The sequence below is a fragment of the Ziziphus jujuba genome, chromosome 1 (assembly GCF_031755915.1).
Source record: "Ziziphus jujuba cultivar Dongzao chromosome 1, ASM3175591v1".
In the NCBI taxonomy this organism is placed as follows: Eukaryota; Viridiplantae; Streptophyta; class Magnoliopsida; order Rosales; family Rhamnaceae; genus Ziziphus; species Ziziphus jujuba.
Window position 1 is genome coordinate 12,007,565 of NC_083379.1, and position 27,826 is coordinate 12,035,390.

Genomic DNA, 27,826 nt, shown 5'->3' on the forward strand with positions numbered 1-27,826 from the left:
AAAAAAGTCACTACTTTCTTTTTATAATATGTAATACTTGGTCTTCTAAACTACGAATATTTTGCATTTTGCTTCTGAATTTCATAGAATCTTTTATATTTTATTTTTAACGTGTTAAACACTTGTTATCAAGAATGATTCTAGAGTAAACTATCAAATTTTTTACTAAATATACATGCTTAATTTCATTAATCTCTTTAAAAATTGACTAATTTCTATCTAAATTATAGTAATATGTTAATTAATATATATATATATATATACTTAATAAATAATTTGATAAACTAGTCTATGCATATAACATTACCTGTTATCAACTGAATTAAAGTGAACAAAGTGTCAAAATTATTAGGTTCGAGTAAATTGTATTTAGGATAGAAAAAAAAACAATCATTGCTTAATGCTTACTATTCTAAGGAAAAATCAGTTTTAAGTAGAACCTTTTGATAAATATACTTTTAAAAATAAAAAAGAAATAAAAAGAAAGAGTTTTTAATATTTAAAATATTGGAGTATTAGTATGGTACCTACTGATAGAGTGGACGTCAGATATCTATGATGCATAATATATCTAAGGTGTGTCAATGATGTATAAATGTCATTATTTAATTGTATAAGGTTTACTGAATTTATAGAGGTATTGTTAAAACCATTATTTGTTCTGTAAATGTGTAATATTAGCACTTAGCATGTTACTATATTTTGTAATATATGTTGAAAACTTATGCATTATACGTTGAAAATTAATTTTTAGGATATAAAATTTGTCTCTCAATTTGACTTAAAAAAAAAAAAAATTGTCTATCAAAATACCATAAATAGCTATTTGGGGTTGTTAATAATAATATTATTTTTTGAATACATATGTAGTATATTATTTTATTGGTGATAGTATGAAAGTTATGATCTCTCATGAGGAATTACCTTAGCATAGTTCAGAAAAAATATACATATTTCTAGACTAATATGATAAAACAAACAAGAATCAGGAATTCATGGATGAAGAGCTCACTAGAATGTATGCTTCATTACACTACTGAATGAATTATATAAACAAACACATGGCTTGAAAATTAATAGTCTAAAACAATTTTCCCACAACAACTTCAAAGGTATGGTTACAAAAGCAATGGCTGTAAAACAGCAAAAAGCAACTACATGTCATAAGTGATTTTGAGAAAGAATGCCAAGAGTCCAGACTGAAAACCCCCGATTGAACAAACAAATTAGGCTATCATACAATGAAATAATTATGTTTCAAATCTAGGTAGAAATTTATATAACAGAAAAAAAAATAAGGTTCATATAAAAATTTGATTAAACAAATTTGAAAGAATTTGTAAGGCAAATCTCATAGAATACATTTCCTAGACCTCACTGTTCATGAAGGTAAGTCTGCTGTGATAGCTCAACTTCAGACGTAGCATCCAATTCACTAATTCTCCTTGCTATAATCCTTTCTTCAAAACCAGTCTCTTCATCTATACTGCTGGGTCTGTGTCTCTCTTCCGCTTCTCTTTCATCTTTGCCCCCCAAAGCCTGACTGCTTGAGAAGGTACTTTCCCCTGTGTTACCACGCATCCAAGCTTCGTGAAGCTGCAAGACGTACTCCAAGTGCCATAGAACTTCTCCCATTGTTGGCCTCGTCTTCCCCTCATCAGCTATACACTTTTCTGCTATCTCTCCAAACTTCTTCAATGACTCTGGAGAGTAGTTTCCTTTGAGACGTGGGTCAATGATGGTTTCTAGTGATCTCTGCCGTTGCCACCTCATTGCCCATTCTGCAAGATTAATTTGATCTTTAGGCAACGTTGGATTTATAACAGCTCGAGCACAGACAACTTCAAACAGCACAACACCGAAAGAGTAGACATCAGATTTCTCTGTCAACTGCTGTCTTCGGAAATATTCAGGATCTAGATATCCAAAGCTTCCTTTTACTGCAGTACTGACATGGGTGTGATCCAAAGCAGGGCCAGTTTTTGACAACCCGAAATCAGACATTTTCGCCACAAAATTTTCATCCAAGAGTATGTTAGTTGTCTTAACATCCCTGTGGATTATTCCCCTCTCTGCTCCGGTATGCAGGTAATGAAGCCCTCTAGCAGCACCAATGCATGCTTCTAATCTTTGCTTCCAACTTAAAGGTGGGAGATCACTCCCAAAGAGATGACTTCTAAGAGTGCCATTTGCCATATATTCGTAAACCAAGATCATCTCATTTTGTTCTTCACAGAACCCAATCATGGAGACGAGATGTCTATGCCTGAGCTTGGAAAGCATCTCAATCTCCGTTTCAAACTCAGAGAGACCTTGATCAGATTGTGGGTTGGCCCGCTTGATCGCTGCAAGGGTGCCATCATCTGTCTCCCCTTTGTACACCTTGCCAAAGCCTCCAACTCCAATCACTAAACTTTCATCAAAATTATTCGTTGCTACACGAATCTCAGATAATGTAAACCGCTTGCAAACTCTAGTAGAGGCTATCGACCATGTTGATGGATTCTGGGTCCGTCCTGATCCCTTGGCATTAGCAGTGCTGTTTAGAATGGATCCATGAAGGAATAGTGGCCGCCACCCAGAAGGATTATCTTTGGTGCCACTTGATTTACTTCTCCGGCTTTTGCAAAAATAAAATATGAAAGTAACTACAGAGGCAAGAATAACAACAGAAGCCACACCTGCTCCAATGCCTACCCAAAGAATCCAAGATTTTGAACTGTGTGATGAAGTCCCACCTGAATCATATCTATCTACATAGGCAAGATTTCCATTTCGACTCAGCTTGAATACCTCCAGACCATTCAAGAGAGCATCAGTTGCTGCAGCACCAGCTGCGGTGTCAGGACCCAATTGAATCCAAAGCGTGTCGAATTTTGAAGACACTGCATCAACAAAATCCTTATGATATGCCTTGTTCTTCCCTCCTGCTCGCACATAAACATCATAGTTATCTGCTGCAGTCCTGTTGTTTATGTAGATTCTGAATGTCCTCTGGTTTGGCTTATCATAAACTAGCTCGCAGAAATGTAATCGAACCAAATAATCAAAATCAGGATGCACTTCAAATTTCCATGACATGTTGAACCTTTTATCCAAGATTTCATTATTGGACATAGTTCTTGCAGTTTCATACACAATTAGAGGAGCCACCATAGAGTCATTCATGGACGAGTAAGTAATGTTAGAACTGCTCTTAATCTCCTCCCCCGCACTCGCTGTGATCATGTAGCTGGAATCCACTTCCCATGTTCTCCAAAGATCTGAATCCTCATTGGGTTTGATATCAGGACCCCCAACATTCAACCTATACATAGTTTCAATCCCCCGCCCACCCAAACTCAGATTCACATTACCGCCACCCACTTCACCAACGGACTCTTCAAAGAGATCATCACTCACGGGGACAATCTCGAGAGCATTTACAAACCCAAATGATTCTTTAGCTGGGATGAATTCCATAACAAGCACATTTGATGAAACGGGTAGAATATACTCTTTAATCAAAGAAAAAGAACTAGAATTGAAGTTCATATTCTTGTGTGAAATCTCAGCAGGGACATTGAATTCGGACACCAGCTTTAGACCATTTGCCATAACATCAAATGAAGATTCATTGACATTGTAATTGTCAAAGGAAAAGGGACAGAAATGGAGCCTAACAAAATAATCACCCTGAATTCCTTGAAATGTGTAGTTCAAACCCTCAGTGAAAATCCGAGCAGTTTTGTAGAGTGAATCAAAGTCGGATTTACCACTTAATGTATCAGTGGAAGCAGCAATGCCAGAGGAACTGAGAGTGAGATTGTTATCAGGGGCCAAGTCACCGACCCATTTCCTACCATCCACATTAACACTGGAATTTGCACCACAGTTTATCAAGAACGACCTTGTTTGAGCTTCTCCAGTTTCCACAAACACAAAGAAAACACCCAGAACGAGCATAAGAAAGAATTCCCAACCTTGAAACTTCTCCATCGACAAAATTCCTCTAGATTTCTTCTATATTCTTTTGAAAGCAAAATGGGAAACCTCCCAATTTCAAAACAACAACCACCCAATGAAAAACAAAGAACAAACCAGCATTCAAGCAAGCACAATATGCGCGAAAAGCATGAAAACCCCAACTCCTAAATCACAGCAACAACTTCTCATCTCCAAGAGTTTTGACCATGATTTCCAGTCTACCAAACAACATCTCAGATTTTATAGAACAACGCAGGTTTCTAGGTGTCTCAACAACTTGAACAACAAACTTTCATACTCTAGCAGAAACATCAAGTTACCTTCATCACGCCAAACTCTTATGTATTTGAGTTTCTAGGAAAGCTGGCCATGAATGCGAAATCAGCAACTTTGTTCTTCAATCAATCTCCCTCCAATATTTCCGAACACACCCAGATAACTTGCAGATCCAAAACAAGAAGATACCCAGGATTTCTGACAACAGAGAGAGAAACAGAAAAAGATGGCAAAGGAATATGATTGACTCAAAGATGACAACTTTCCTTACCAGTGAGTCTCAAAATTCAGAAAAATAAAATAATAAAAATACAAAAGATTGGTGATGCTTCTGAAATGTGGTTCTCAATGAATTAGAAAACAGGAAATGAGAAGATAGGAACATGGGTTGTTGGAAACAGATTGGGAAAAAGATCATCTCATCTTTGCTTTTTTTTATTTTTATTTTTTTTGTATGTTTTACAAAACAGCCAAGAATCTGACACTATTAAATTTGTACTTTATTTTAATTTTTAATGTAACCGCTGTAACAGATGCCATTTCTTTATGATATGCAAGTTTTGTTTACTTTTTCGTACCTATTATATAAATATATATATATATCTCTATATATATATATATATATTTTTTTTTTTTTATTATGCATTTATTTAAAATTTTAAGGAGAGTGAGTAAGATTGGATGTGGTTGGCTGCCAGAAATGGGGCTCCATTATTTTGAGGTGGGTCACATGCATCTGCCTGGAAGATAATCAACAGTATACAATTATTCTTGTTTTTGTTATTCCGGAATTACCCCTCACTTTCCAATTATTACAAAACCTGTACCTTGTCTTTCCTCTTTCCGTACCAATAGTATCCTTTGAGAAGTCCTTGTATCACTGCTATGAGCTCATTCATGGACCCTGGTTCATGAATCATGAATATGTTGGTCAACAATTTAGAATTCTGTTATGCATCACAGAGCCTGTGAGCTTTCATAGTTTAATTAGATTGTTTTGTTTGAGTTAATATAATTTATTTTTTCTTAAACATTTTTTTTTTTTTTGAAACTGAAGAGATTCAAATTTTCCAATATTCCTTAAAATATTGATTTTGATACTAGATTGTTTCCAAGGGAAAATTTTAATTTGAATTTAATTGGACTTTACAAGTTTTTAGAACCATACAAATACTTAAATGAGGTTATAATATATTGTTGGTATTCACAAACGCAGGCTTTGAGATTCAATCCACATTAAAGAAATGTTATGAGGTCAAAATCTGAACATGTGTAATATGTACACAGCATCTCTTACCCCTAAATGCAATTTCTACAAACCCCAATGCAATCAAGCCTGGTATTTGGACCTAAATTTTAAACAAAAAATGTTAAATTAATATTTCCAAAACAGTCAGTACAACGCACTTGTAGCCTGTATATAGGTTGTGGGAAACAAAGAAAATTTTTCGTTATTTTCTATGTCACATGTTAACTATAATTTAAAATATCATACAGAATTCTCTTTCCAATAGTATTTATGTCCATTCCTTTATCTTATTGCTCCTTAGTTCTTTATGTAAATATAATTATTTTTGAGTGCTCAGTTTACTGAATATATATTATTTGTTTCATGCATATATTTGATTTAGTTTTGATATTTGGAACAGATAATTTTCTGGTGTTAGAATTGGGACAATGCATACCAATCAGGATTCTAATGTCGGTGCATTATTTGGGTTTGATGAGAAAGGTCGGATCCATACCAACTTTAGGTTCATTTTAACTTAATTATTCATTTGATACTATGTATATATATATATATATATATACATATATATTTTTTATGCATTTGTGGATCATTGTTTTAAAAAATAAATAAATAAAAAGAAAAGAATAGAGAGCTGTAGATGATTTTAGCTTAAAAAAAGAAAAAAAAGAAAAAGGGTTCAGATTTATTAGTAGACTGTAACAAGTATCGTTTTCACAAGTATGGTATGGGGATGGCTTGGATTGTAGTGACACATGCTTCAAGAAGAATATTACATTTTGGTCTTTTTCTCCTTGCACTTTTCACCATATACACAACTAAAAAAATTTATAAAATTCAATATTCTTTTGTCCTCTACAAATTTAAATTGAAAGAGCTTTACCAAAATGGAAATATTGAGAGTGCCTATTTAATTTAAATTTTTTTTTTTTTTGGGTAATGAATTATAAATTAATATTTACATATGGATTTTGTGGCAGTTTCAGGAAGGTTAGTGTCACTGTCTAAGCACTGTCAGTTGTTAATATACTACAAGTTTCTTATTAGTTCAATCCAATATTATTATGTTAAAGTTTTAATTACAATGAAATTATTTTTACTTGTTTAATTAATCTAAGTCTATTTTTAAAACGAAATTTAAAAAGTTGATTTTGCATACTCTTAGTATAATATTATCTAAGTCGACATAATTAAAAACTGTATATATATATATATATATATAAGCATTTTTATTACTCATTTTTAGTAGTAAAATAAAATTCACATAAGTTTCACCCATCTTTTACATACAAAGAATTAATAAAAATTTCAAGTATGTCTTTCTCCAAAAACAATGGTGATCTGTTGGCTTCAAACTAACAAAAAGTGTATATTGATTTTGACATAAAATTATTGAATAAAAAAGAAGACAATATAAAAAAATAAATAAAATAAAAAGAAGAAGATGATAGATGAAATTAAATAGAAAACGATAAGTTTTATAAAAAGCATGTATTTAATATTTATTTATTTTTAATCATGATAGGAAAATGAATTTTATAGAAAAAAAAAAAATCATGATAGGAAAATGAAGTTTTAGTAATTAAATACGGAGTTTAATACATATCAGTCTCTCAAATATTTTGAACCAATTGGCTCTCAAATTTTCTTCACCGGATTTAAGGCTCTGATTTTTTCAATTAAAAACAATTTGATCTAACAAGCCTAATAACAAGGTCGAACTTGAAGGAAATACACACTTTGGAAGCTTCAGGCCATAAAATCTCCAACGATGCTCAAGGAAGCGAAAAATATTTGAAAATAAAGGGTATAAATCAAAACTAATTGAAATATCCAGATATTAAAGTGAATTTAGTTTTTTTTTTTATTTCTTTTATTTATCTTTTTTAATAACTAAATTGTATTTAATCAATAACATAACATAGAAGTTGCTTTAGTAACAATCTAATTACGAAAGTTATTATTTTTTCAAATAATAATCCGTATTTAAATCATTCTGCCTTCAATTAAAAAAAAATAAATAGAAATTTTAGTAACATAGAAAATCTATTTTCATATTTGGGCTACTCTAGTTAATTTCAGCTATCAGTTGTCCTTAATTGAAACTAATTGCGATGGGGAGGGCCTTGATTAAAAGAATATCTCTTTTTTTCCCAAAACCTCAACTGAAATGGAGTTTAAACTAAAGAGAGCATTAAAATGTAGATTTAATATCTTTTATTATTACCCTTTTGTTTTGTATGACCTTTTACTTTTCAGTTTGTTATATTACAGGACAAACTTCCTAATTTCTAACAGAAAATGGATAACTTCTCAAGCAACCACATCATAATTATAAAGTGGGTTTGGGAGGAGAGACTTAGATTGTCACATTGGCTCCTCATGACACTGTCGTAGAAAACCTACCCAATACAACTCCGCGGTTAAGAATCCATATTAGATTCTTGTTAGGAATTTGAGATTTTATCATTAATTGGAATAAAATGACATAAAGAAATGACAGCCTTTATCAAAATGGAGCCAAAAAGGAATGTAATTGATACCTCGATAAGGACACCAAAAATAAAAAAATAAAAAAAAATCTCAAATTGAATAATGCTCTTAGTTGAGCCAGCAAAGCGTAAGTATATGCATAGAAATTCTCTTATATCTATTAGTGATAATAGAATGACGGATAATCAATGCATTTCTTTCTAAATTGAATATGTTTTGACACTTTAGACATAAAATTTAAATTTTTAACATTTTCATCTTTAAATTTGAATTTTTACTTAATTATATTTTGACATTTAAAGGATTATTTTTCAAATAAAATTCAATTTCAGAGATCAAAATACAAAAAAAAAAAAAAAAAAAAAAAAGAGGTTATGCTAAAGCATGCTCAATTCGGACAAAAACGTCTCAATTACCCTAAAATCATTTTTAAGTCTTACTGCATATATAGATACAAATAGAGGCAATGAGTGCTCCAGCAACAAGCCTTCCTCTTGCTGCTTAATTTGATATGATTATGTTTTCATTTGGGTAGCGATGCGTTTGTTATAAATGTTTTCAGCTTTTCTTCTCTCTCTCTCTCTCTCTCTCTTGGAAAAAAAAAGTATTTAAAAGCTTGTGTAGAGAAGAATTAAGCAGAAAATGCGATGCAAACCCCACTAGATGTTGATGTGACAAATGTAATTCACACCCAGGACGACTACGAGGGACAGCAATTGCTTATTGCCTCGTTTATTGGGTTAATGGTGTTGAAAATTTTGTAAATGATTTTGAAATCAGCCATTTTTCCTTGGTGTCTTTAGAAAAACATAAAAACTTTATTACTAGAAAACAAAGTCGGTTACAGCAATCTGATCCCATGACGACGTGCAACCAACTAAATTTGTATAATTTAGGATTTGATTGACCAACAAACTTAATTATTTTACCACATTTATTAGTCAGTTGCTCTTTCATTTTCCTTATTGGTGCAAGCTTTTCATTTTTCCTTGGACAATGGCTGAATTCAAATCCACCATCTTCAATATCAGAAAAGTAAAAAATAAAAAAGAAAGAAGAAAAAAGAGAAAAGTTACTATTATTTGTTTGAAAAATTACCAAGTTGTTTGGATTGAATATACATTTCATTTAAAAAATAGTAGATATTTTCTATTGTCAGAATAGTGCATAAAATTATGAATAATTTATCACATTAAATATATATTTAGGAAGATCATAATTGCATATACAAAGTACGATACAAACGAAAAACATTTTTATATTATAACACATAGACGTGTTTACTTTTGCATTTAAGATTTTTGACGTTTGATAAATAAATTCACTATTCACGGGATTAGTTATTTCCAATAATAAAATTACAAAATGGATTTGCTATTCTTATTTACAAGTTTGGCTGCAACAAATAATTAAAACCTTGAATAGAAAAAATTAAAATTAAAATAAAAGGAAAAGATATTTCCCTCTCAATCTCCACATCTCTAAAAGAGTTTCTTATAGATTAAAAATAAAGCCATTAACTCTGTATATAATCACAAAATTCTACCCTTGTCAAACTTCTTCAAACATATAAGGCTCTGTTAATTTTGAAACTAATATACGAGGTGAAAAAAACAAAACAAAATTGATCAAGGAAAATAAAAGAAAGAAAGTAAAAAGATTAAGGCCAACTTATATAAAAGATGAATAAAATAGAAGAGTTGGGGGGGGGGGGGGGGGGGGGGGGGGGGGGGGGGGGTGGGGTGGTGTGGGGGAAGGAAAGGAAACCGATTAAGGCAACCCAAAAAAAGAAAAATGATTAAGGCTCCTGATACAAAAGAAGGAAAAAGATAAATAAAAGATGAAAAAATATTTTTATTCACGTAAACATATGGAATATGTATTCCCATAGTTTTTAAAAAGAATAATAATTGCTTAAATATAAAAAATTATTAATCCTTAGAAATATTATAAACCTTATTAAAATATTTAACCAAACGTAAAAATAAAGAATACCCATTTCATTCCATCATCTAATATAGTCTACCAAAATCGTAACGTTAGTACTACATTGTTCACATGTATAACACTAAGCGGAATGAATGAAAATTGAGATGTAAACGGATCAGATGATATTCTTCGAGATTAGCCATGCATACAAAAGCCCCTTTGAAAATTATCACGTAAAGATCACTTCCTTCTCTAGAGAAATATTTTCTTAAAATCATTAATCTTCTTTAGAGAATCACCGTTCACCAAATAGGTAGTTATCAAAGAACAACATTTTCATATTTTTGCTGTCAAACACGAGAAGAATTTCCTTTTTTCCTTTTTCAGAAAATTGCTTTTATCTTTTAAAATTGATTTTAAGCATTTAGACAATCTAAGTTGCACAATATGCTGCCATAATTGCAATCTTGTAAACTTTGTTAGTTGACCTCTATTACATGAACCTACGACTTCGCAGCTCAGTAGGACACTTCGTCAATAACAATTTACACATAAAGATTTAAAGGGCTTCAAAATTGTAATTCAGAATAATCAAATTCAGTAACTGATGCTTCATGGAGAACTCGTAGGCCGCAGCTGAACAATGCATGTTCAACTCCCTGCTGGAAGTACAATTCATTTGCAGTGTGTATCAACTTCAGTATAATACTTGATGAACAAAATCATCCATAAAACTGCATAACCATGATACAACCTATTTCATGTATCATTTTCACTTTCCCAATAATAAAACCGAAATAACTATTGATATCCCATATTTAGAACTAATTTAACTTGTGCATCCAACCGGGGATTTTCGCCTCATTTCTTCCCGCCGCCAGAAACATTAAACTTGAAAAATATAATGTCTCCATCTTGGACCACATATGTCTTCCCCTCCTGTTTGTACTTCCCAGCAGCCTTTGAGAAAACAACAATGGTTATAACTTAAATTCAAGTTTGACCCAAAAAACAGAGAATCAGGCAAATCCCTAATATTATTACTAATAGTAGTAGGTCTATGCTATTACTCATGAAATAAAAAATACCTTAACAGCAGATTCAGAACCAAGTTCCTTGAGATCGTCAAATTTCATGACCTGCATACATGATCAGAAGACCCAAGTAACTTTTGTGCTCCAAATCCGATTAAAACTAAAAAAAAAAGTCAAAACATATACAATATATCTAAACAAGTAAAAGTTAAAAATATACAAGATTATCCATGGTAAATATTATCACGGATAGGTAATGTGTGAGATTTTGGAATGAAGTAAATGCACTATATAAACATTGGGGCATATACAAAATTATCCACAGTAAATATTATCACGGATAGGTAATGTGTGAGATTTTGGAATGAATTAAATGCACTACATAAACATTGGGACATTAACAGTAATTGAATTCTTAAGCACTCAACATTAGTAAATAAGTTTTAAAGGCATTGCGCCACACACTTAAACATGTGTCCTCGAAAATAAAATATATCAAATCAAACACTTATTTTATAGGTCAAATTATGGTTATTTATGCTTAATATCAAAATCACACTTTTAAGTGTTTTCCACTTTCTCAGTACTTAATTGCTTCACCAAACCATCATAGGTTACCTTGTGAACTTTTATTTTTTTTAAGTTTCATATTTATATAGAGAGGGGGAAAAAGAAAAAAAAAAATTTCATGAAGAGAAGTAAGGTTTGGGGGACCATAAAATAAAACAATGGCAAGGTTTCAAGGCAGCAACGGTAGTAGAGTGATGACAGCAGAGAGGATGGGCTGATCCTGATGGTCACACACATGGAAAGAGATTTCAACCAAACAGCAGCAATCAGACCATCATAATACTAGCAATTTAACTGTTTCACTTTCAGCCACCTCATTGGAAAACATACACAAATATGCAAATAATTTTTGGCGAATATGGTTATAATATAATTGGTTTCTCATTGACCTCTTAAACTACTATATAGGAAAAGAGAAATTGGGAGAGAGAGAGCCATTTCTTATAAGCATTACTTTTGAGATGCATCCATATGTAAAACTTTTAGCCTTTTTCTCTTTTTTCTTTTTGGGTACTACTTTGTAAAGGAAGAGACAGTGAAATAAGAACTTGTAAAATGATAGATGAAGAAATATTTCTTAAACGAAAATAATACTAAAGAAGATAATTGCCACACAAGTATGAAATAGGAGCAAGGAACAACCTCAGCACAAATGAACCCTCTTTCGAAATCAGTATGGATGGTCCCTGCAGCTTGGGGAGCCTTTGTCTGTCGTCTAATCTGCCAGCATTTGACCTGCAAAAGGCAAATTATTAGGACACTTTTGAGCCACTAATCATCAAAGGGAAGGTTAAAAACATCTGGCTAGGATAAAAAAAAATTGCTATTGCAGTCTGAAAAATAAGGACGTTTATCAAGCACATGGAAAAGCAGACTCAAATTACAGCAGAAAGCATGGAAGACACCGCAACATAACTTTCATAAAAAGGAAGCTTCCAAGCTAATTAGTGTACAGGTACCTAGGTGACAGGAATCTACAAACCAATTAACAATTCTGAAGTTAAAGAAAATGAAGCTTGAGAAAACACAAAGGCTCTCAAACCATGCATGACAATTATGTAACTCTGGTTCACTCACTTCCCAGGGAAAGCACGAGCACCAAAGACAAGTATAGGAAACCAATTTTCACAAGTGAACATATGAGGGAGTGGATTGAAATGGAACATTAAATCAATAAAACAAGTGTCCACAGAAGTTGGAAGCAACAAAAAGTTAGGTAATCTCACAAAGAGTATAATAAAACACTATGGGAAAGGGATATTGGTTCAAAATCGGAGATGATATTATCAAAAGCAATATAAGTGAATAAAAAGCAACAACTGATATATTTGGCAAGAACTTCCAACCAAAGCTTGAAGAAAACTGCCCTAGAGGAAAAAAAGGCAAAACTATAATAAGAGAACTGTCGATATTTTACCTCATCGGGGCCAGCTGTAAAAAAGTATATGAGATTAATCGCTGAAAATCCTGTCTTTATAATCTTTGGAAGGGCACTGCAGCAGATAGATCAAAGTTAACATATTGTATACAGATCTATTATTGTTTTCTTCTAAGTCTAATAATCTATGCCAATAAAGGGTAGGCAACAAGAGAAAATATACAAATGAGTCAATGAAGTATTGGGTTTACAAAGCTTGTTAAACCAATCCATTAACCTATATATCCAGAAAGTAGGGACATTTAAGATTCCACGTCGCAAGTAATTTGTCAGCCAAACCAGGTACATGGTACAAGTAATTTAAGCTTCTGAAAAGGCAGGGATGATCAGCTTCGCAATTTGATCCATGCATTTCATACCAACCATAACTTGTTATAAGCCAAGGCCTTTGATAATGAGATGGAACAAGATTGATGTGTAAAATTTAAACTGTCAGATGGTAAACTAAAAGTTTCTATGGCACACAAAAAGCCAACATGTGAACTTTTATCTGTATGCAAAGGATATCAGATAAAGATGAAAGAAGTCATTTTGTAAGTCCTTTGTAGAGCAAGATTGGATACCAGCAATTTTGTGACTCCCCACTATAGGGCAGACATGTTACCCTAATAGGTAAAGCAGACAGTCTGAATCTAACAGAAGTGTGGAAAACAAGTCAAATTCTCAAGAGTCACTGGGCAAGGACATGCAAAGCAACAATATATAAATGTCTATGTGTCAAAAATATACATATTGGGCCAATTGGATTGGACTATTTTAAGTTCAGACCAATCAAATTGGAGTATTTTAAATTTAGCTTAACATGATTGGATAAGATTTCCAATAGTCCATCTAATCCAAAGTCCTGTAACACAGACACCCCCATAGGGATTTCATATGGTGAGGACTTCATGACGATCTTATGGAGAGGGAATCCTATATGGCTGTCCACCTCATCCAAATAATGACACATCATTTAAATATTTGTTATGTTTTTTTTAAGTAGAACCTAAATTGGAAAGTACAACCCATAAAATCTGTGTGCGATCCCACTAGCAATAATTATTAGTGGTTGATTAAACCTTTATAAAATTGATTAAAATTTTTTTAAATTGTTTTTTTTTTTTTTTTTAAATTGATTAAATTTTTTTTCCCTATATGGTAATGGCAGTTGACATGGCTCCCTCTGCATAAGTTGCTAATGAAATTCTTACCATATCGAACGTCAAAACTGCACATGCATATATGTAAGGTTGTATTTATGTGCATGCATATGTGTATATAGGGATAAGTATAAGAAACACAGCTGCAATAAATGAAACAGAATAATACAGCTTTTCAACCGGATAAGAAATCCTTTATATGACAAACTTAAACTACAATGTATTTTTACCTGACATAAAATGAATGGGAAAAAAAAAAAAAAAAAGGGAAACAAAGCCAATAAAATATCATTCAATTTTATCGTTTGAGAAAAAAGAAAAAAACTGCATTTAGCAGTTATTTGTTCCTAATTGGCATGCCATTTGCATAGGATGAACTAACCTTTGTACCTTGTTCTCCTCACAATACTTTGCAGCATCATCTGGAGGCATATCAGCAAGATTCCTTTCTAAGACACAGCTGAAAGGAATTATAGGTTCAGCCCCATGTTCCTGCACCCTACAAAATGGAAGGACAATGACCATTGACCATCATATTTTCTAACAAGCAAACATGCTTCAAATGCTAATCAAATAAACATACAGAAAGTAACATAAGCACGAGAGAACAGGCTAGATGTGAACACAACATGCTTTCTTTTATAAGAAATTCATTTGGCAGATTTTGGAAAAAGTGAAACTCCCTTTAAAAGGCTTACTTGGAATTTTCAAGAATAAAAAAACATGAGTTTGGCTCAATAGGAAATCAGTATTGTTGAACGGGAATACTGGCAGTATTCAAACAAGAGATTAAAATTGTAGGCACCCAGTGCTTTAAACTGGTAGGCTGGTAGCACATTACCATACATATGGGTTCTTAGAGAAAAGAATGGCATGTAAAATTGTTGGACAACACAGTTTGTGAAGCATACAGACAAAAGTAAGACATGATTGCTGGTAGACACACAGATATACATACATGCTCATGCACAACACAGAATATGATAGAACATACACATGTTTTTAAAGCTGGTCTTACCAGGCATGAATCTTTGGCAGAAACTTGTTCTTTTTTCTTTGATAATCTTTCTCATTCATGTTTACCTGTGGGTAAATGCGTATTAAAATATACAATCAAAATGCTCACCAAAATATTAAATGGCATCAAATGAAAAACTTATTTAACTGACCAAAGTAATGAGCATAAAAAATAGAAAGACATAGCCACAAAAACATTTCTAGATTTCCCAGAAGTTATTGTCCTCTAAAAGAAAATCTAGAAGCCATAATACGGGCAAATCTGGTATATAGGTTTTTTCTTTTATATATATGAGGACCACACAGATTTTCTCACCTTATTTCCATTCAATTATATGATAACAAAATGGATGCATAATAATTATAGTCTGACTAGTCAGTGAAAAACAAGATTAATATTCTTTCTCTTTATTTTTAAGTGCCTAAGCATCTTATCCAGATGCCTTGGTGTAGGTCTCCAGAAATACACTGTTTTCTTACAGTTCAAAATCAAATATAATATTAATGCTTTTGCAAAAAAGAATACAGGTGGCAAAAAATAAGAATGGTTTTTCTTTTTCATGTTATGGAGTGAAGGAAAACACCATCAACAAACTAACAAAAGCATCAATCTTTTCAGAGAGAAATGAACAAGTGATTGCATGAAAAATGAACCATAAATATATTTACTGCAGAACACAGACACAAAATGCAACAGGTATTCCTAACATATTACAGAGCTACAAAGGATGTTGTTTGGACAATGGAAACAAACCAAGTAAACAACGGGCTTGGCAGTTAGCAATTGGAAAGTATTCAAGATTTCAATATCAGCAGCTTTCCAGTCCCCTAGACGGACATCTTTTTCATCCTCAAGCCATGCCTTGACCTGTAAATTCACCACCATTTTTTTAATATACATAGCATACCTCAGATTCAAGCATGCTAGATCACAATTTTAAACACAAGAAAATAGTATGAGACAATAGAATAAGCACACATCAGCAATCAAGTAAAATTTTGTAAGTTTTATGCAAAAGCTAGAAAATAACTGCTTGAATAAGGCCAAGCAGCTCTGAATTGCAATTTCTGCATCATTGGGGCTGCTTCCTTTTGGACTCCAGTTTTTGCTTACCTGATTTGTAATTTTTCACTCATTTTTGCTTCTTATTACACTCTTTTTTGGTATTAAAAAGTCCACAACATCTTATCATATCCACATAATGACCAGGGTAACAAGCGCTTCTTGTTTACCCCATTAGTTAGACGAATAACTATTCTTTTATAGCAGTTCTAGCATACTGAATATGTCCTCTTGTCGCTAAGTTTTGAAAACGTATCTACACTCATAGGAAAAGTGAACTGAACAGTATTAGGAAAGGCTTGGACGGAGAACCATGTAATGCATATCAGTTTGTCAGGAAAATAATAATAAAAAACGCACAGTTTCTTGGTACCACACACAAGTAACCAAATTTTATTCTCAAAAATATTGCCACAAAGAGTGAAAAAAAAAAAAATATATATATATATATATATGCTAAGCGGTAATCAGATGCAAATATACACAGGTATTTAATTGTTGCTTCAGCTTGCAAATATCCTGAAATGATATTTGCATAATACACATATGATATAAGTAGTTCCCTATCGGCAAATGGAAATATCCTAAGATTTATAGCTGCTTGAAAAATACAATCATTGGCAATATATCTGAAATACACGTAACATGACTGCTGCACATCATTAAATACAAGATTAATATACACCTTATGAACTCCTAATTTTAAATTATGTTAAATAAAGATATTGTGTTAGCTTAATATGCATATAGCTGGGTCTACATCCTATAGATATAAGCTTTTGGATGGTAACTAGACATTTTTTTATATAAAAAATAATAATAATAAAAATAGAAGTAAAAAATAGACCTCCTGGTGAGATTCATCTGCCTAAGAGCTACTTGGGTCGGCATACCATTGTCAAGCCTGCCTTACAACCTCATTGGGGTCAGGACGAGACACAATGAAGCCTTTGTAGCCCCCTTCCCCCTCTGCAATTTGAGCATGATGGAGTACACCACGGGGCACAAATGGGGCTTATCAGGAATCGAACCCACAACCTAGGACCCACAAGGTGATGGGAATGTCGGCTTCCTTCCATTTGCTCCACCCCCTTAGGTGCATGGATGGTAACTTGACATGGATTCAAAGCAAATGGTTTAATTGATCTTGTGCTTATATCCTGTTAACTTTTATTGCTCATAATTTGTTATGTTGCACATTTACAGCCTGCTTTTTGTCCTTTCATTGGGAGGGCCCTATTATTTAGATTACGCTAAGCAAGAGTGTCTAGCGTATTATGTTAACATGGTACGAGAGATGTATGTCTGTCTGGCCTTATTCTGTTATCATGCATAAGGCCCACATTTTGTCTATCATTTGATGAAATTACACCACCATGCATAAGGAGAGTTAAGTGTGTCGTGTCAGGTTAGCTTGGTATAAATAACTAGTACACTTCCTATCAACTTAGGCTTTTGGAATTGATGCAAACTTAACATGATATTAGAGCTGAACTTTCCAATTGGTCTCCATGTTCAAATTATATTAATCCTCATTTCTTAAATTATTGTGTTGTGTTATGTATGTTTAGGTTTAGATTCTTAACAGCAACAAACATCAATAACAGGGGTGAGATAACAACCTAATACTTCAGCCACTTAAATGGGGGAGTAAAACAGTATTTGAAAAATTGCAGACAAAAGACATGACCATATATATACAAAGAAGGTTGCAAATAAAAGGATTTAATTATATAAATTTGAATGTATACCTTTTGGCAGCATTCATGCTCAATTTTGAGCTGCTTGTCATTGCTCCTTTTCATGCTCTTTTCAAGATCTTCTATCTTCTTTTCCATGAACTCAATATCCTAGAAATGAGAAGCAGAAGAGAAAGCAAGATATTAAACATATCTTCGATTGGTAACTTTAAACATAAAATTCCTGAAACTAATAAAATAGCAAGATAATGAAACTTGGGAAGAAACATAGACACATTCCAATAGAGCTGCAAGATGTAAATCAAGAGTAGACACGCAGATAGAATCATAAATCATAATGTTGCTAAAAGATCACAAAGAGTAAATGGGAATATCCAGATAATAGCAATCAATATATAAAGATCACTATAAGTTATAATTAAAAGGAAATTTTCATGTATACCACACTAGATGATATTAACCAATAAGCTAACAAGCCTAGCACTTGATAAAGATGTGACAAATACTCTTGTGAATTGTGATGCTCGATTGCCTGATTCTTGTGGCAGAAGTTTACACATTTCAATAAAATAGAATTTAAAAATCAAGTTTCCACTCCTATGTAAATACATATCACCAGCAAGAAGCAAAGAGATCAAAAAAGAAATGGCCTCCCAAAAATATGCAAGTGGCAGAATATTTTGAAAACAGCCACTTCTTCCACCACTTTTATCCTAAATACCTACACTCACACTGACACATGAATCCAACACCATAACCAGCCATTGCTTAAGGTGCGCCATCATCATCATTAGAGCAATGCCACAACCAAGAGAGAAGCTCCAGTTCCAGAACCTTTTTTTTTCCCCCACTTGTAAAACAATCAATTTGCTACATGGTACTATTGTCGCACTAACAACATTAACAGGTTCGACCACCAAGCCACATTGCTGCTATAAATCATTAGAGCATTTAAATCCTACACCCCTTCATCATGGAAATTTTTTTGGAATAAATGTTGCATATGTTACTAATAACCAGTGTTCAAACAAGCGTAAGGCGTCGCAAAGCGGTAAGGTCAAGCCTTAAGCCTTACGAGCCTAGGCATACCTAGGCTTTAAAAGGCATTTCACAATTATATTATTATTTTAATTATTATAAAGTTACTAAATAAATAAAATAATTCATATTTTAAATGTCAAAATATATATAAATCTATATTACCTTTGTATGTGCAAGAAACATGAATTAGCATGTAATTGATCATAATAGATTTATGAAAATTCATGTTTTCCAATTTTCTAACAACATATTAGTTTCAAAAAATATATATTACAAGCCTACAAATACCTAATAATTCCTAGATTAATACATATTTTAGCTATTACCATAATCTAACTCTTGTTTAATTTCATTTTTTTTTTCTTTTTTCTTTTTTTTGGTTAAATTTTCTCTCTAATTCCTTAATCTTTATACATTACGTTTTCATTTTTTTGTTTTTTTTTTTTTTTTGTTTAAGAAAAAAAAAAACTTCATCTTAAAAAAAGTTCCAATTTTTTAACAATATATATATATATATATATATATATTAATGTCTTATGAATTGTTTTTTAACATTTTTAAAAAATAATTAAAAAAAAAAAAAAACTTTGAACAAAAGGCTCACGCCTTTTAGCGCCTAGGCGCGCATTAGGCGGTCAACACAGCATTGACCATTTTTTTCTAAGCCTTGCTGATATGCGGGGCACTATCTAAAAGCATCACGTCTAAACACGCCTAGATGGCAGCTTTTCCCGCCTTTTAGAACACTGCTAATAACACCCTGTTTTAGTAACAATATCATAAAATCTTTTAGAAGCAACTAACTTGTCCACCATATAAAATATATTTATATCAATTGCACAATAATCTTATGAATTTCATATTACTCATAATTGCAGGGCACAATCATACTGATTTACTAGTTTCAAATAGAAGCAGGCACATTTTTGGATGAGAATATACAATAAATCATTGTATTCACTTATTTCATTTTTACTGGGTTGACGAATCGAAAAATCTTCTTTAATATTTAAAACAAAAATGTCCATAAAACCAGTGTGCACAGAACAGATACTTTTAGCATATTTACAACTCTATACTATTATAACAAGCCAATTTTGTTCTGCTGTGATCCCTAAGCTGAAACACTGTTTCAAATTTCAACCTGAGCTATAAACTCCTTTGCACAAAAATTTTAATCATCTTATAAATACCTGAGGCCTGAAAATTGTCATGCAGTGAAACAATGCACGTCAAACTTGCACGCTTTCTAAGGAGATTTACCATTCAAATGCTTCTATCTTTCTTAATTTCTCCTAAGGTTCCTAACTTCTCTCAGCCACTGTGTTTTCTTGTTTCCAAATTTACTTATACATTTTAGTCATCATATTCAACCACCATAATCTTTCTTTCCATAGAACACATGCAGCAGAATAATACATGAGTAATGCTAGGGGTACCAAGAAGTCCATCAAGATGTTTACCAAGATGATGCGGTGGCAAGATGACATGTTATTATTTTATTGGTTGAAAAATTTATATAGACTAAATATGGAGAAGTGAACCCTTCATGGGATAAGTACAACGAAATATAAGCCAATCAAACAATGACACTTCATTACTAGGTAAATATCTAGGTAGACTTGTTGATGCCTCTAGCATTATTCATAATCTATAGAAAGGAGTATTTGAAAATACATAGTTATTTAGAAAAATGTACCTCATTCCATTTTTCTAAGGAAAAGCCATGGTCTATGCATCTGTACTAAACATAAGGCAGATTCAAAACCTACGTGCACAAACTTATGTGATCAGCAAAGGCAACAGGGCATATCAAGGATGCCAATAAACTTCTGTAACATCCTAAAACAAGATCAACTATTCAAATAACCCCAAGAATGAAAATTAAATTATAGACCATACTTTTTCTATTGGGTTTTCCCTATAATCTGAGAAAGGGGAATTCAAGCAAATTTTAGATAGTATCAGCTTTGAGCCCTTTCCTTTCTAATTGAATATAACATGGTCTCTGAAACCATGATAGTATGGATGCACACCAAACTTATGGAATAATTGTGCGATAACATCAAGGCCGTAGAATTATACCCTACTTTCGTGGATAATTTAATAGAAAATAAATGCAGCCATTGCAGGTACTGTTTAAGATCCCATGTACAAGACTTAAAGGCTTCTACCTAACCCACTCGCAAACGAGAACATTATATAAAATCATTACCAACAATACCTTGTCCAACAGTCAGCAACAATTTTAAATGTCTATAGAAAAAGATGAATATATAATAACCTCTCAAATTAGATACGCTTTTGAGTAAGACCATAATTGAATCAAAGGAGAATTAAAAAAAGTTTCAAAATTTGGGAAACTCCTTTACATAACAAAACAAGAAACTAAAAAATTCTACGACACAACTTTCCAACATGGACAAAGCTGGTAAAAGGAATATGCTTGAAATTTTATTTTTTTTTTTATTTTTTTTATTGAAGCCCATAGAGTCTAAAGAGGCCAACAACTGTAATGACCCCAAAAAGGAGAGAGAGAGAGAGAGGGGGGGGACATAAAAATAAAAATAAAAAAATAAAAAAAAGGTAGCTATTCCCAGGATTCTAGATACAAGAAAAACACACCTTGAGACGCAATTCTGAACTTATAACCTCTAAATCCCTCACAGGATCCACTGAGTCATCAACATGGATAATATCTGGATCTTCAAATGCACCTACAAGAATTGATTAAAGGAAAACATTGCACACATTAACTGTACATTTTACGTCATAAAGGAAAAACAAGTAGTACCTCTTCAACCAACTACCAATGTGATTGCTACACTGAAGAATACAACTCAAACTGTTTGAACTGCCTTGAGTACATATGCAAGAATATTTATTACTATTGTTATCTATTGATAGTCATAGAGCAGGTAAGCAAAAAACTGGTCAAAATACATTGGACAACATAAAAACTGCAAACAATTAAGAGAAGTGCTCTCTACTAGGTAGCTTACAATTCAAGGGGTGCTAAATCTAGCATTAAAGTGTTAATTTTTTCAGAAGTGCTCAACTGACAACCCCACACAAGAAAGAACACTGTTCTATAGCTTCGACAGGATGTAGCATAAGAATAAACAAAGTCAACAAAGCTTACATGAAGCCAGAAATTAACATACACAAAGAGCTATATGATAATTTTGATTTCTCATAATAGTAATTCAAACATGTATTCATAAACTTGGTCATCACCAGAGAAGTACATCTTGCAAAAGTAGCAACATGCAACCATGTATTGCACTTAGATTATATGAATCTTACGTAAAACATGAAAAATGCCATCAACTGCACGGATATGAGACAAAAAACTGTTGCCCAGGCCTTGTCCTTCATGGGCACCTCGAACAAGTCCAGCTATATCATGAATTTCCAAAAATGCTGGGATCTGAAACTCAATGTTAATAGAAAAATGTAAGAATAGACCAACTTCAAGAAAAACAAAGCATTATAACTATTAAACATAGCACATGATAATGAACTTTTGGATGAAAAAATAATAATAATGAATAATTTAGGCACTGAAGGAAAAACAAAAAGGACTTTTCAGAACTTTTAACTTGAGATAATTTGCAGTTTATTTGTTACAATTGCATACAATTTAAAGCTTTTAATATGCAAACTCATTAAAAAATGCCAATTGAAAACCACTCAAATACACAAGAAGCATTTAACAGAGGAGCTTCTTCCACAAACAATGAAACAATAAACCATAAAATTCAAAACCATAAACAGAAAAACATAAAAATTTCAATGGCGCACCACTGAAGTGCACAAAAACTTGATAAGATGTGAATGTGCATCCCACACATGGACATATACTTACAAGAGAAGAGAACTTCCATTACATATGACCATTGGGAACTTCAAAATATAACTAAATTTAAAATCCCAAAATTTAGAGGAAAGTGGCTTACAGCCGTAGGATTCATAAAATCTATACTTCAACGCTTTATTTTCACCTTTTTCATTATTTATTTATTTATTTATCCCCAACACATATCATTATCAAGTTGTAGGAAGCAAACTCATGGCAATAATGATGTATATTTTAGACTGTAGTATCACCACAACAATTTCTTAAAAGGTTCCCTAAGAGCTCATAGAAAAAAAAAAAAAAAATGATGCTAGAATACACCCACCTTTAAAAAATATTTTATCCTGCATGTAGCATGGAATCTTTCCAATTATATTTCTGTTAGTTACGTATGAACAAAAATATGTTAAAATTTGCATCTAAAATAAAACTGAGTCGGTGCTTTGGGTTTTTCGGAAGCTTTTATTCTGCAATCGCAGAAAGGCAGTAAATATATTTACTATTTTCAAACCAAATAAGCAACGCAGATGGAAAAAAGACTGTCCTAAGAAGTCAAATAGGCTATCCAAGTCGAGCTATGAACAGTACACCTAAGTAATGTCTAAAGCAGTCGCATCTCTCTGCAAGACGTCTGAACCAAAGTCCTAGGAAATGTAATGAACAAACCTCGCTTTTTGGCTTGTACAGCTGGCAAAGCCATTCAAAGCGCTCGTCGGGGATGTTAACCCGGGCCTCATTAGGCTCAATTGTGCAGAAAGGGAAGTTCTCCGCAGGTATTGACAACTTGGTGAGTGTGTTAAAAAGAGTAGATTTTCCAACATTTGGCAATCCAACCTGAAAAATGGAAAAATACAATTAACTTACCAACCCCATGAACTTGCTAAAAGACAGTTCAGAATAACTTGCATAATTTAATTGGCATTAAATCTCACGCCAAAAAACAATAATAATAACAAATCTATTGCATTAGACACCATGAACAGAAAAGAACGAAAATCTTTAACAATCATTTCCCAATTATCCAATTCTTTATGCCTCTATAGTATTCGATTATACTAAATATCCTTTCACTCAGTTAGCACATTAACTTATAATAAATCAAACAAATTAAAGCGAAAGAAGTACTTAAACGCAATACGCAAGTTGATAAAGCCTTTAAAAGTTGCAAAGTCCCAATTACAGACGAAGTACAAAGACCTAGTTTCGAACCAAATCAGTAAAGAATGAAAATGAATTCAAAGAAATGAAGAAAGACGAAGAAGAAGAAGACATACAATCCCAATCTTGAGGTGAGATGAGAATCGGCCAAGAATCGGCCGCTCAGCCGGTGCTTCTTTCCCTTTAGCAGATTTTGGAGGCATTGTTCGTTTCCCACAGAGAGATAGAGAGACTGTGTGTGTGTGGTTTTAAGCTGGCTTTGAAGAGAAGGAAAACAAAGTGAAACAGAGAGGCTTGAGACGGTTATATAGACAATGGTTCGAGCCCTAATGAAAGCACACGCGTTAGCCAAAAGCGGAGCTCCGACTCTCTCTGTTTCCGTACTTGTTTACTGCGGATGCGATGCCTGTTCGAATAAAGAGCCAAACGGAAAGAAAAAAGAAAGACAAAATTAATTAACAAATTAAATTAGATTGTATTACTTGAAAAAAGAAAAAAAAAGGGCAATGTATTTTATGATAATGATTTTGTAAATTTTTTAAAACGTTTTCCTTTATTATGCCAATCATTTCTAGATTTTATATCCGTTTACTTTATTTTTTAAAATAATAATAATAATAATAAATTAAGATAGTATAACATTCCATAATATATATATATATATCTATATATATATATTTTTTTTTTTTTTGGGGGGAAATCTCCCTAGGGGTAATATATATTTTTTGAATGCGAGCTAATATATATGTTAAAAATGACTTGCTTTCATTGTTATAAAATAAACAGATAAGACTAAATTGTTTGAAAATAATAACGAAACTATGGTTAACATATTGATTTCAATATCGTTTAGAAATATTCAATATATGTGTAGTTTTGATCAAGATCATCAAATTATCAAATATTGTATGCAACTTTATATTCATGCTATAATAAATAGATAATCTATACATCAATACATATTGGTGGCTTTGGTTACTGTTTTCTTCCAAGTAATGATCTTGATTTGAATCCTGTACTCTATTTTTTTTTTTTTTAAATGCATACTCTATAAAAAAAAAATGTATACATAAAATATTGTTTATGAATGTAATAAAATAAATTATGCGGAAACTTACTCTATAAATTGAAAAAGTTTTACTAATTAGAGTTGTGAATTTTATTTAATGATATCGTATTATCGTTGGTTCATAAACTGTATTATCATTACTATTTTGTTCTTCAAACATTTTTTTTTTTTTATAAATTCATTTTCAAACTAATTTTAACAATTTATTGTTAGTTCTTATACACTTTTTCATTCATTTGGAACTGTAAAACTCACATATTTTAAACTGTGAGCGGATTATAAAGAGATTTAAGGTCTTTTCCTTATATATTTTACTATAACAACACATCAAAATCAACCAGTCCAATAGCTATTTAAATAGCTTTTGCATCTTTTTAAATTATGTTATTGAAAATAGCGATTTCCCATTGATGATAGTAGGATTTGGTAAATCGAAGCATCTCCTCAACATGCTTACAAAAACAGTAAAAAAATAATAATAATTAGAATGTGTTTGGTATGCATAATGAATGCACAAATAAAAAGATAATTTGCAATATTAATTTTTTCTATGTTTGATATATTTTTAAATAAAGGAATAGCTATTCCATGAAAATAGATAATTTTTAATTTAAAACAATAACTATTTATATTTAAAAGTTCATAACTACTATTTTTATATTTTTATCTAAATAAACTTTAAATATATATCTACCATATTTTTAATTATTTAAATTTAGATGATTTATCACATTTAAAAAATACATAAATAAATATAAAAAAATTGATTTTTTTAATTATTTTAATCAAATTTTATATTTTTAAAGACCAAACTTGGTTATGATTCTTTATTTTTGACAAACATATAAATAGAAATTATTAATACATTTTTTCGTTTATTTTCATAAATAGCTATTTCCATATTAATAGGAATAACCATTCTATAAACCAAATATGTATTTAAAAATTTGTTTTGCTATATTTAAAATTATTAAATCATAAAAATCGAAAATTATATTTTACTTAAGAAAAAAAAAATATTTTTGAAGCTCATTTTTTGAAGCTCCTGACAACACAAAACTCACCCCTAATGCAATGTCTTTCATCCAAATTTGAAGCTTTTACAAGTCTTATGAAGCCTCCAAATGAATTTTGGGTGGTGGGTTTGTAACGTTTGGCGGATTTTGAAGGCTAAAGAAGAAACTCCTTAGGTGATTGGATGAGCTCAAAAGTGGTGAAAACTAGATAAATTAATTGGGATTTGTGGAGGGTTATATGATATAAGGGAGAAGGAAGAAAGGAAAGGAGTTGGAACAGGCCTCAAATACCCCCTCATAATTGGCTCACATGTAATCGGTTCCAAATGAATGGAAAAAAGTATAGGGATCAACGATGCAGTATTAAAGTTAGTTTGAGGACGAGTTCGTTCAAAGAAAAAAAAAAAGAAAAAAAGAAAAAAAGAGTTTTGAGTATTAAATTGAAACTAAACGTATAGTTTAAGGATTAATAGTAATAATATTCTTTAATTATTTATTTATTTTTGCCAAAAAAAAAAAACCATAGGTTTATTCAATACAGATAGTCTCTTACATATTTAGGAACAATAAATTTGGGACAATACTATAAGTTTTAAATTTTTTATTAAAATTTTGATAATCAATCATATAATAATTTTTTAATAATTGTTAAGTTGATTATGTCCTATATTCATGAAATGCAAAATTATTAAAAAATACCAAATCATTGGATACCAATATTTTGGTAAAAATATTTCCAACACTATATTTATTTAACTTTTTTCTCCTATTTATCCAATATTACAAAATCTACATGTGGAAGTTGAATGCATATATATATATTTAAAAAAATTCTATAGTACAGATGATCTGTATTACATTGTAATATGCATAGACGATCTGTGTTATATTGTAATATGCATAGTCTGTACCATATTTGGTGCGTATCTATTACATAGTCTGTACCATATTTGGTGCGTATCTTAGTATTGGCATGCATGATGTGTGTGTGTGTGTGTGTGTGTTGATGATGACATTTACGTTCTAGACGAATTATATACACACACGTGTGTGTGTGTTTCTTATATCTTAGTATTAGCATGATGTGTGTGTGTGTTGATGATGACATTTACGTTGTAGACGAATTATATACACACACGTGTGTGTGTGTTTTAAGAAATGAAGGATGACATGTTTACTGTTGGGTCCGCGTGTGTGTGTGTGTGTGTGTGTTTTAAGAAATGAAAGATGTCATGTTTACTATTGGGTTTGGGCTGGGACCTTCACGAGTAATGAGCCTTAGAACCAGACAAAAATCCAATATATACCAAACTCAGACCCCAGGTAAAATAGTCAGGCCCAACATCAAAACCAATCTCAACCTTAAGTCCATATATCAATATTAAGTTTTGGTGCATGGCAAAACATGGCGGTATGCTGCAACCTGCAATCTCACAAGCTTATGTTTAGAAGCCAGTGAAATTTCATGGGCGAGTGTTATAAACTAAATCCATTTTTGGTCTAACATTTTAATTCAGTGTAACTGGAGAAGGGGAGCTTTCAACTGGGTAAAAATTCGAACATTGAACTTGAAAATGCTTTATCAATGATTTTTACCACAGTGTCAAAAATATAAATATAAAAAGATAAATAATTAAAAAAAAAAAAGGCCGGAGACAATTCCAATATCCTATTCACCTGCTTGCCTAATAGAATGTGAATTTCCATACCAAAAAAGCAAATAAAATTGAAATCAAATCAAATATATTTTTTTACAAAACCAACCTAATAACAAAATTATTATTTATTTATCCAAAAGAAGTTTTT

The 27,826-nt window shown here is 31.8% G+C and overlaps 2 protein-coding genes across 2 annotated transcripts; both read right to left on the bottom strand.

The window, feature by feature from the left end:
* Positions 1-1,197: 1,197 nt before the first annotated feature.
* Positions 1,198-4,818, bottom strand: LOC107417779 (probable receptor-like protein kinase At1g30570). The gene has a single exon (XM_016026424.4). It carries the CDS (start codon positions 3,976-3,978, stop codon positions 1,375-1,377), a length of 2,604 nt encoding a protein of 867 aa, XP_015881910.3. The 5' UTR covers positions 3,979-4,818; the 3' UTR covers positions 1,198-1,374.
* A 5,647-nt stretch (positions 4,819-10,465) lies between these two features.
* Positions 10,466-24,360, bottom strand: LOC107417769 (obg-like ATPase 1). Its single transcript, XM_016026414.4, has 12 exons — positions 24,052-24,360; positions 23,444-23,611; positions 22,225-22,348; positions 21,544-21,635; positions 17,929-18,027; positions 15,869-15,982; positions 15,116-15,180; positions 14,480-14,596; positions 12,935-13,010; positions 12,160-12,252; positions 11,002-11,052; positions 10,466-10,873 (listed from the first exon to the last, which is right to left on the bottom strand). The coding sequence occupies exons 1-12, from the start codon at positions 24,136-24,138 to the stop codon at positions 10,775-10,777; spliced, it is 1,185 nt and encodes a 394-aa protein (XP_015881900.2). The 5' UTR covers positions 24,139-24,360; the 3' UTR covers positions 10,466-10,774.
* Positions 24,361-27,826: the final 3,466 nt, after the last annotated feature.